The sequence below is a fragment of the Gobio gobio genome, assembly GCF_949357685.1.
Source record: "Gobio gobio genome assembly, chromosome: 6".
Classification (NCBI taxonomy): Eukaryota; Metazoa; Chordata; class Actinopteri; order Cypriniformes; family Gobionidae; genus Gobio; species Gobio gobio.
In genome coordinates this window covers 62,354,954-62,366,251 of record NC_137102.1, presented here as the reverse complement: position 1 = coordinate 62,366,251, position 11,298 = coordinate 62,354,954, and the positions used below count along the sequence as shown (strand labels likewise).

General features: G+C 46.2%; 2 protein-coding genes across 2 annotated transcripts in view; both read left to right on the top strand.

Moving 5' to 3' along the window:
- The window catches only part of LOC307128130 (transcriptional repressor p66-alpha-like), a 42,571-nt gene extending 41,364 nt beyond the window's left edge, over window positions 1-1,207 (top strand). Inside the window, 1 exon segment of the mRNA XM_079819740.1 lies at window positions 497-1,207. Coding sequence (XP_079675866.1) covers window positions 497-618 — 122 coding nt within the window. The 3' untranslated portion in view covers window positions 619-1,207.
- Window positions 1,208-5,758: 4,551 nt separating this feature from the next.
- On the top strand, window positions 5,759-7,038 carry LOC307128131 (NADH dehydrogenase [ubiquinone] 1 alpha subcomplex subunit 13-like; the record flags this gene model as incomplete). Its single annotated transcript, XM_079819741.1, has 3 exons — window positions 5,759-5,894; window positions 6,735-6,813; window positions 6,963-7,038. The coding sequence occupies exons 1-3, from the start codon at window positions 5,801-5,803 to the stop codon at window positions 7,036-7,038; spliced, it is 249 nt and encodes an 82-aa protein (XP_079675867.1). The 5' UTR covers window positions 5,759-5,800.
- Between the last annotated feature and the right edge of the window lie 4,260 nt (window positions 7,039-11,298).

The following is an 11,298-nucleotide window of genomic DNA, read 5'->3' as shown; positions in this document are numbered from 1 at the left end:
TGTGTGTGTGTGTGTGTGTGTGTGTGTGTGTGTGTGTGTGTGTGTGTGTGTGTGTCTCTGTGTGTGTGTGTGTGTGTGTGTGTGTGTGTGTGTGTGTGTGTGTCTCTGTGTGTGTGTGTGTGTGTGTGTGTGTGTGTGTCTCTGTGTGTGTGTGTCTCTGTGTGTGTGTGTGTGTCTCTGTGTGTGTGTGTGTCTCTGTGTGTGTCTCTGTGTGTGTGTGTGTGTGTGTGTGTGTGTGTCTCTGTGTGTCTCTGTGTGTGTGTGTGTGTGTGTCTCTGTGTGTGTGTGTGTGTGTGTGTGTGTGTGTGTGTGTGTGTCTCTGTGTGTGTGTGTCTCTGTGTGTGTGTCTCTGTGTGTGTGTGTGTGTGTGTGTGTGTGTGTGTGTGTGTGTGTGTGTGTGTGTGTGTGTGTGTGTGTGTGTGTGTGTGTGTGTGTGTCTCTGTGTGTGTCTCTGTGTGTGTCTCTGTGTGTGTGTGTGTGTGTGTGTGTGTGGCAGGTGTGACGATGGCCTATGTGAACCCCAGTCTGTCGGGACACAAGTCGTCCTCAGCGCTGGAGCGGCACCGGGAGTTTCTGCTCGACATGATCCCGGCCCGGACCGCAAACTCCTGGAAGTGACCTCTGAACTCTGACCTCTGACCTCTGAGCAACAGGACACGACTGAGAACAGAGCAGACCAGCCGCTTCAGGACGTGTGTGTGTGTGTGTGTGTGTGTGTCTCTGTGTGGATTTCATTGACTGTTAAGTTATATAACTGTGTAATTCTATCTGAAGGATGTGTGTGTGCGTGTGTGTGTGTGTGTGTGTGTGTGTGTGTGTGTGTGTGTGTGTGTGTGTGTGTGTGTGTGAGTGTGTGTGTGTGTGAGTGTGAGTGTGTGTGAGTGTGTGTGTGTGTGTGTGTGTGTGTGTGTGTGTGTGTGTGTGTGTGTGTGTGTGTGTGTGTGTGTGTGTGTGTGTGTGTGTGTGTGTGTGTGTGAGTGTGTGTGTGTGTGAGGATTATATTGTTTCTCTGCTTCCATTAATATCTGCTTTAATGAAGAGATCATCTTCAGCTCTGATTGGTTAATCTCTGCACACATGCTTTACTCCTATTGGCCCGTGAGGTTTGTGTTTGAATATTCATGATGTCCCCGCCCCTGAGCGATGATGTCACTGTACAGTTTGTTAGATTGATCTTTTGTTCCTGTAATAAAGAGTTTAACCCTTTCATCAGTTCCAGTGTTTCATCATGAGCGTCTGAGACTGTCAAGTCAAGTCAGCTTTATTTATATAGCGCTTTTAACAATGTAGATTGTTTCAGAGCAGCTTCACAGTGTTAAACAGGAAAATAATGCAGCATAATTTTATTCAGCTGTATAGCCATTCTGGAGAAAACGCTGATGTCATCAGTTCATTTCAATTATCATACAGTGACAGTGTGGGCTTTAGATCAATAATTTAGTTTAAATGGTTAATTTAGTTTATTATTTAGATGTATTTGGATATTTAGTTGAACATGTAGTGTCTCCAACTGAGCAACACAAGCCAGTGGAAACCCAAACCCCATCAGGAGCAGAATGGAGGAAAATAAACCTTGGAGAAACCAGACTCAGTCGGGGGGGCAGTTCTTCTCTGGCCAATTAACACACAGTGTATGATTATTAATCTGGCAACTTTACAGGTCAGAGGTCATAATAGATCCGAATATTCGAACAATCGGAGTCATCACGCCGGAGACGGGTTTATTGAGGATGCCGTGACGATGAGGCAGTTTCAGGAGGAGTCTAATCACGGTCTGTCACACACACACTCACTCACACACACAAACACACTCACACACAAACACACACACTCACTCACATACACACACTCACACACACAAACACACTCACACACACACTCACTCACATACACACACTCACTCACACACACAAACACACTCACTCACACACACAAACACACTAACTCACTCACACACACACTCACTCACACTAACTCACTCACACACACACTCACTCACACTAACTCACTCACACACACACTCACTCACACTAACTCACTCACATACACACACGCTCACACACACACATAAACACACACACATGTGAAGCCTCTGAGCCTCAGAAATCACTTTTTTATATTTGTATAACTTATATAATTGTTTCATATTTATATAATATACTTTTATTTGTTTTAACGATACAAGATCTGGTTATTACGACATATTTGAGTGGAATAATAATAATAATATGTGGGCTCTAAGCATGAAGAACCAAAGGGTTTCACAGCGATGGAAGAAGCGTTTATAGTCTGAAGTTCTGCGCCTCAACAAACCTTCTGTGCAGTGGAAATGTTCTTTGGATATTAAAGGTTCTTCGTGGAAACACACACCCCGCCAAAGAACATTAAACATCCTTTATTTTAATGTGGGAGCAAATTCCTGCACTCAGGTCTGTCGTAATAAAGAGATCTTGTGTTTTTAAACAAATAAAAGCAGGTTTGCCAACTTTAAGATCAGGTTGGAGTGAGATTGGAGTGAGCAAAACTGCAATACTTTTTTAAACAACTAGATTAGATACATGTGTATTGATATTAAAGAGCCATAAAGGCACCAGTAATGGCATTACAAATGGAAATTAATATTTTTCAAGACACAAAATGACTCTAATTTGCCTCTTTGAATACGAATTCTCTAATTTAACCTTAATTACTACACTAATTGTCATATAAATAAGAAAAATATTAGAAGAAAAATGTTTTAAGTGGTCATTAATGGACCATTATTATTGCTCAAATAGTATTTAGTACCAAAATATCTCAAAATATTTAATAAATATTATTGAACTAAAATATAGAACATTTATTCAATTGAAAAATAGTTAAGGTGCATCAGTGAGTGTGAGTGAGGAATACCTGAGGGATAAATACAATAAAAACATAACATTAATGTTATCATTGTTGCATCTCCATCACGCATTAAAACTTAAAAAATGTAAAAGCTTAGACTGTTTAATATCAAAAGCAGGTTTGGTGTGAGATTAAGTTGGGCAGCGTGAGAGGTGAGAGTTGGCATCTCTGTAAAAGTATATTTTCTCCTAATAAAGACAGTGGCGTAACTTTAGCCCAGTAATGAAGGACCAGCCACAAATATCAAAACTATAGGCCGACAAATATTGAAGAAATGTATTCAAACAGAAATGCGCTGTAGTTTCAGGCTTAGGGTTCGCTCAGTTACACACGTCAATCCATTCCAGAAGATCTTGGTTTGCTTCTTATTTATTAAATATACAGCCTAATAGTTGATTAAACATTGATCAAAATTAAAATACAATTTATACAAAACGAAATTCATTTACACAAAGACTTTCTAGAAAACAGACTCAATGAAGTCTGACCCACTCCAGACATATGTCTGACACAGATCTGACTTACTCTACTGCTCACTTTTCATAATCAACATATTGAATTAAATAATAATATTTAAACAGCCTAACTATGAAACTAAATAGGCTCTGTTTTTTTAACCTTCTGTCTGATGAAGGCGTCGGCGCGTTCTGATGGATTCTTTCCTTTATAACCGCAGAAACAACTCACAATACTCAAAACAATATGGCCGTACTGTCCGTGATGTCACTCATAGGATCTGAAGAGCGTCTGAAGCGTAAAGTCGGGTCGAGCTGGCGGCCATCTTGTCAGCGCGTCACTCTCGGATAATAGAAAATGGCGGGACGTGGGCGGAGCTGAGGTGATGACTAACAGACAGCAGACAAACGGCACCTGTCACTCAAACTGGCCACGCCACAGAAAGTGGGAATTACAGAATCAACACCGGCCGCATTAACAGTGCGCATTGATTATTACATCAACCATATTTACAGTATCATTATATTATGAAGAGCGATGGAGATCAACATTGTTACATTAATGTTAATGTTTTTCTTGTATTTAGCCCTCATTCCTTACACATTGCTCACACTCATACTCATTGATGGTCAAATGTGATCACACACCTTAACTATTGTTTAAACAAATAGCCTATATTTTATTTTAATAATATGTATTGAATATTTTGAGGAGATCTTTTGGTACTTCATAGGCCTACTGTTTGTGCAATAATTATGGTCCATTAATGACCATTTAATTAATTAAAATATCTTTCTTCTAATAGTTTTATTATATTACAATTAGTACTAAAAAATAGAGAATTCCAGTGCAAATTAGAGTAATTTTGGGGCGGGAAAAATAATAATTTTCTTTTGTAATGCCATGGTTTACCCACTATAGTTGCTCAAAAAAGTATTGCAGATCAGAACTGCTTACTTATTTTTAGGTTTTGCATTTAAATACATATTTAGACATGATCAAACACTAGATTTCTTTAAATGTGACATTTTAAAACGTTAATAACTTACATCCTAATGTTGTTAATGATACTTATATAAGCACACACAAGTGAATATTAATGAAGGCAAGTTGATATAATTTAACCCAAGAAAAGTTTAAAATAGCGCTAAAAAATGTTCCCTATATGAATAGGCTAGATGAATTGATACTGAATCAAGATCGAAATCGCTATTTGTGCCAATCACCGACCCCAATGCCCCACTAGAACTAAATCCCAGAACCGCTTCATGACTGAGCACGAGACGAAAAAACAGGTTTAGTCGCATAACATCAGTTCATGGAAACGCCGCCATTTCGCAATATTTTTTTTATCGACTTTTAGAAAATATTGCAAAAGTTTTGCGCAAATCTGTAACGGAAACGCGGCTCGTGTGACAGGCTTTGGTTTGGGCTTTACATGGACTGGCGATGCAGAAAGTCTGAACCGACGATGTGTGTGTGGAGGAGTTTCAGCGACTCAAGCCTCATCTGTGCTTTAGCAAAACTGCAGAGAATGATCTGAGAGTAAAACTGATCCATTAGCCCAAATATTGATGATTTGTGTGCAAACGTGCCGCCCATCTCACTAAAGAGGGTACGAAACAAAAGAGTGTGTGTGTGTGTGTGTGTGTGTGTGTGTGTGTGTGTAATAGCTGAAATGTGGATATTTGTATGTGTGTGTGTGTGTGTGTGTGTGTGTGTGTGTGTGTGTGTATAATAGCTGAAATGTGGATATTTGTGTGTGTGTGTGTGTGTGTGTGTGTGTGTGTGTGTGTGTGTGTGTGTATAATAGCTGAAATGTGGATATTTGTATGTGTGTGTGTGTGTGTGTGTGTGTGTGTGTGTGTGTGTGTGTGTGTGTGTGTGTGTGTGTGTGTGTATAATAGCTGAAATGTGGATATTTGTGTGTGTGTGTGTGTGTGTGTGTGTGTGTGTGTATAATAGCTGAAATGTGGACATTTGTATGTATGTGTGTGTGTGTGTGTGTGTGTGTGTGTGTGTGTGTGTGTGTGTGTGTGTGTGTGTGTGTGTGTGTGTGTGTGTGTGTGTGTGTGTGTGTGTGTGTGTGTGTGTGTGTGTGTGTGTGTGTGTATAATAGCTGAAATGTGGATATTTGTATTGAGTTATTGCTATTAAACATGTGGTGTTTAACCACAGTAAGGGGGTGGGGGGGGCTTGACAGGTGTCGGACACTAGAAAGAACCCCTGCTGTAGAGGAAGAGTGTCGTCATCAGCCTGTCATTGTGTGTGTGTGTGTGTGTGTGTGTGTGTGTGTGTGTGTGTGTGTGTGTGTGTGTGTGTGTGTGTGTGTGTGTGTGTGTGTGTGTGTGTGTGTGTGTGTGTGTGTGTGGCGGAGGAGGCGCTAGAGAGCAGCGCGCACTCACACTCACTCACCGCAGCCGAAGAAGACGCGAGCGGAGCGGCGCTGGACGGAACGATGGCGGCGTCCAAGGTGAAGCAGGACATGCCTCCGCCCGGGGGATACGGGCCCGTGGATTACCGGAGGAACCTCCCGCGGAGAGGACTGTCCGGTACACACACACACACACACACACACACACACACACTGTCCGGTACGTGCGGGCGTCAGGGGGTAACGCGGCGATCGGTGTGGGGTTCATCACACACACACACACACACACACACAGCTCGAGCGAGATTCTGCTGTAAATAAAACACACCTGACGGGTTTCATCGAGCCTCGAGGTTTAGGGTCAGTCTGTTACTGGTCACACTCATGTATAATCATATAGAGTGGGGTAAGATGAGCCACTTGTGTGGTCCTCAGGTTTAGAGGACAGTGTTTCCTGTCGCTTTAAATGACCAGAATGCATCTCTGACAAAGGGTTACACAAATATGGCTTATAAAAAAAAAACAAGTATTCTGTGGCTCAATTTACCCCCAGGTTAGGGGTAAGTTGACCCGAGTCAGTGGGTATGTTGCACCATTTGAATCAAGCCCATGTGAGATTTTAAAGATAATTATTTTATAATCAGGTTTCCTTACACACTCACACACGCACTCACACACACACACACACACACACACACACTCACACACACACACTCACACACTCATCTTCTGCTCTTAAAGCTGACCTTAAACTACACAAACCCAAAGAAATGAAGTTCATCTCAGTTTCTTTAATCGTTTGCTTTGATGAACACCAAAGACCTTCCCAAAAACAGAGTTTGAGTAAAGTTCACTTTTATTTAGGTGTGTGTTTGACTCGAGCTCTTTTAACAGTTAATCGTGATGAACCCGTGTAAGTCAGGGGTTGTCTGGGTAACCTGTGTGTGTGTGTGTGTGTGTGTGTGTGTGTGTGTGTGTGTGTGTGTGTGTGTGTGTGTGTGTGTGTGTGTGTGTCCAGGGTACAGTATGTTCGGGATCGGTGTGGGGATCCTGGTGTTCGGCTACTGGAGGCTCTTCCGCTGGAACCGCGAGCGCAGGTGAGGCTGGAGTGGCTGCTCTTCATCTGTGTGTGTGTGTGTGTGTGTGTGTGTGTGTGTGTGTGTGTGTGTGTGTGTGTGTGTGTGTGTGTGTGTGTGTGTGTGTGTGTGTGTGACCGCTGTCCTCTTCTTCTTCTTCTTCTTCACAGGCGTCTGCAGATCGAGGAGCTGGAGGCTCGGGTCGCACTCCTGCCACTGCTGCAGGCCGAACAGGACAGACGGTGAGAATACACACACACACACACACACACACACACACACACACACACACACACTCCTCCAGTCCCCCACATAAGACACGCCCACACCACGGCCATATAAGTAGAGCACGGAGTATAGTGCGAGTAGAGCACGGAGTAGAGCACGGAGTAGAGCACGGAGTAGAGCGGCGAGTAGAGCACGGAGTAGAGCGGCGAGTAGAGCACGGAGTAGAGCGGCGAGTAGAGCACGGAGTAGAGCACGGAGTAGAGCGGCGAGTAGAGCACGGAGTAGAGCACGGAGTAGAGCGGCGAGTAGAGCACGGAGTAGAGCACGGAGTAGAGCGGCGAGTAGAGCACGAGTAGAGCACGGAGTAGAGCGGCGAGTAGAGCACGAGTAGAGCACGGAGTAGAGCGGCGAGTAGAGCACGGAGTAGAGCGGCGAGTAGAGCACGGAGTAGAGCACGGAGTAGAGTGGCGAGTAGAGCACGGAGTAGAGTGGCGAGTAGAGCACGGAGTAGAGCGGCGAGTAGAGCACGGAGTAGAGCACGGAGTAGAGTGGCGAGTAGAGCACGGAGTAGAGCACGGAGTAGAGTGGCGAGTAGAGCACGGAGTAGAGCACGGAGTAGAGTGGCGAGTAGAGCACGGAGTAGAGTGGCGAGTAGAGCACGGAGTAGAGCGGCGAGTAGAGCACGGAGTAGAGCACGGAGTAGAGTGGCGAGTAGAGCACGGAGTAGAGCGGCGAGTAGAGCACGAGTAGAGCACGGAGTAGAGCGGCGAGTAGAGCACGAGTAGAGCACGGAGTAGAGCGGCGAGTAGAGCACGGAGTAGAGCGGCGAGTAGAGCACGGAGTAGAGCACGGAGTAGAGTGGCGAGTAGAGCACGGAGTAGAGTGGCGAGTAGAGCACGGAGTAGAGCGGCGAGTAGAGCACGGAGTAGAGCACGGAGTAGAGTGGCGAGTAGAGCACGGAGTAGAGTGGCGAGTAGAGCACGGAGTAGAGCGGCGAGTAGAGCACGGAGTAGAGCACGGAGTAGAGCGGCGAGTAGAGCACGAGTAGAGCACGGAGTAGAGCGGCGAGTAGAGCACGAGTAGAGCACGGAGTAGAGCGGCGAGTAGAGCACGGAGTAGAGCGGCGAGTAGAGCACGGAGTAGAGCACGGAGTAGAGTGGCGAGTAGAGCACGGAGTAGAGTGGCGAGTAGAGCACGGAGTAGAGCGGCGAGTAGAGCACGGAGTAGAGCACGGAGTAGAGTGGCGAGTAGAGCACGGAGTAGAGTGGCGAGTAGAGCACGGAGTAGAGCGGCGAGTAGAGCACGGAGTAGAGCACGGAGTAGAGCGGCGAGTAGAGCACGGAGTAGAGCGGCGAGTAGAGCACGGAGTAGAGCACGGAGTAGAGCGGCGAGTAGAGCACGGAGTAGAGCACGGAGTAGAGTGGCGAGTAGAGCACGGAGTAGAGTGGCGAGTAGAGCACGGAGTAGAGCGGCGAGTAGAGCACGGAGTAGAGTGGCGAGTAGAGCACGGAGTAGAGCGGCGAGTAGAGCACGGAGTAGAGTGGCGAGTAGAGCACGGAGTAGAGTGGCGAGTAGAGCACGGAGTAGAGTGGCGAGTAGAGCACGGAGTAGAGCACGGAGTAGAGCACGGAGTAGAGCACGGAGTAGAGTGGCGAGTAGAGCACGGAGTAGAGTGGCGAGTAGAGCACGGAGTAGAGCGGCGAGTAGAGCACGGAGTAGAGTGGCGAGTAGAGCACGGAGTAGAGTGGCGAGTAGAGCACGGAGTAGAGTGGCGAGTAGAGCACGGAGTAGAGTGGCGAGTAGAGCACGGAGTAGAGTGGCGAGTAGAGCACGGAGTAGAGTGGCGAGTAGAGCACGGAGTAGAGTGGCGAGTAGAGCACGGAGTAGAGCGGCGAGTAGAGCACGGAGTAGAGCACGGAGTAGAGCGGCGAGTAGAGCACGGAGTAGAGCACGGAGTAGAGCGGCGAGTAGAGCACGGAGTAGAGCACGGAGTAGAGTGGCGAGTAGAGCACGGAGTAGAGTGGCGAGTAGAGCACGGAGTAGAGCGGCGAGTAGAGCACGGAGTAGAGCACGGAGTAGAGCACGGAGTAGAGCGGCGAGTAGAGCACGGAGTAGAGTGGCGAGTAGAGCACGGAGTAGAGTGGCGAGTAGAGCACGGAGTAGAGTGGCGAGTAGAGCACGGAGTAGAGTGGCGAGTAGAGTACGGAGTAGAGTGGCGAGTAGAGCACGGAGTAGAGTGGCGAGTAGAGCACGGAGTAGAGTGGCGAGTAGAGCACGGAGTAGAGTGGCGAGTAGAGCACGGAGTAGAGTGGCGAGTAGAGCACGGAGTAGAGTGGCGAGTAGAGCACGGAGTAGAGTGGCGAGTAGAGCACGGAGTAGAGCGGCGAGTAGAGCACGGAGTAGAGCACGGAGTAGAGCGGCGAGTAGAGCACGGAGTAGAGCGGCGAGTAGAGCACGGAGTAGAGCACGGAGTAGAGTGGCGAGTAGAGCACGGAGTAGAGTGGCGAGTAGAGCACGGAGTAGAGCGGCGAGTAGAGCACGGAGTAGAGCACGGAGTAGAGCGGCGAGTAGAGCACGGAGTAGAGCGGCGAGTAGAGCACGGAGTAGAGCGGCGAGTAGAGCACGGAGTAGAGTGGCGAGTAGAGCACGGAGTATAGTGCGAGTAGAGCACGGAGTATAGTGCGAGTAGAGCACGGAGTATAGTGCGAGTAGAGCACGGAGTAGAGTGGCGAGTAGAGCACGGAGTATAGTGGCGAGTAGAGCACGGAGTATAGTGCGAGTAGAGCACGGAGTATAGTGCGAGTAGAGCACGGAGTAGAGTGGCGAGTAGAGCACGGAGTATAGTGCGAGTAGAGCACGGAGTAGAGTGGCGAGTAGAGCACGGAGTATAGGTCGAGTAGAGCACGGAGTATAGTGCGAGTAGAGCACGGAGTATAGTGGCGAGTAGAGCACGGAGTATAGTGGCGAGTAGAGCACGGAGTATAGGTCGAGTAGAGCACGGAGTATAGTGCGAGTAGAGCACGGAGTATAGTGGCGAGTAGAGCACGGAGTATAGTGGCGAGTAGAGCACGGAGTATAGTGCGAGTAGAGCACGGAGTATAGTGCGAGTAGAGCACGGAGTATAGTGCGAGTAGAGCACGGAGTATAGTGCGAGTAGAGTAGGGATGAAACGGTATGGAAATTTAACATCACGATTATAGTGACCCAAATTATCACGGTTATCAATATTATCACGGTTTTGTTCAAGTTTTATATTTGAAAATCAACAAACAAACTAAAGCAGCTCTATGCACTTTTTTTAAGCAAGATTCTGTGGGATTTTCTTCCTTATAATGGCCGTCGTCAATAGCAACGCATAAATAATAATAATTTCTCGTAAATATAATCTCTAATATTATCTCTGTAAATATATTCTCAAGCAATATTCTCAAGTGTTCAGCAATGATGCATTTAAATCTAGCATGTTTTGTGTTAGAGCCCAAACAGTATCCTAGAGAAATAATGCATATCCATATTTCCATATGATTTGACAGTTTATTTTATTAAATATCAAAATGTCTGCATCATACCTGACACCTAGATCAGTTTACAGCCAGTTTTATGACTTTCATTCTCTTCAAATGCTATTAAAGTTTCAAACGTGTATAACGTTACCAATGTTGTATGTAACTTTAGAGACGGTCCCTAAATTCACCAACTTTATGCCAGTCACATCAGATGCGCTGTGCTTCTGCTGTGTTTGTTTGAAACTATTTTCGCTGCTGAAATAGAACAAAAACACTCAACCTCTGTATGATGAGCGAATCTCTTGTGTACATCACACACACATCTGCTTTTCGTGTAGATTTCAGCGTGTGAGCGGCGCGCGCTCTGGACAAAATTCCGGATAATCTGAACGCCTCTGATTATGAGACATTGCATTCATAAACTCAATATAAACACGTGTGATTGGTTATAATGTGCAACGCGATTATAACAGATGGCTTTTGAGAAGACTATAATAAGTTCAACAGCAGAGTGGCTAGTGTGCAGCCAAAATAACGTTACACCCGCAAACGGCGGTTGTTAATGTCAAGCCCTGATTATTATCCCTTAAATGTCACCCTAGTCTTGTCTGAACTTGTTTGTTCGCTTCACGTTATTATTTCCCAGACGTAGTTTTGGTATTGAGGTCAAAGTCCACTTGCCTTGCGTTCGTAGTTTTGAAGTGTTTCCCTCTATTACAGCGACTTTATTCATGTTCTGCAGACAGGGTGACCATCTTCGATTAAGTTTCCC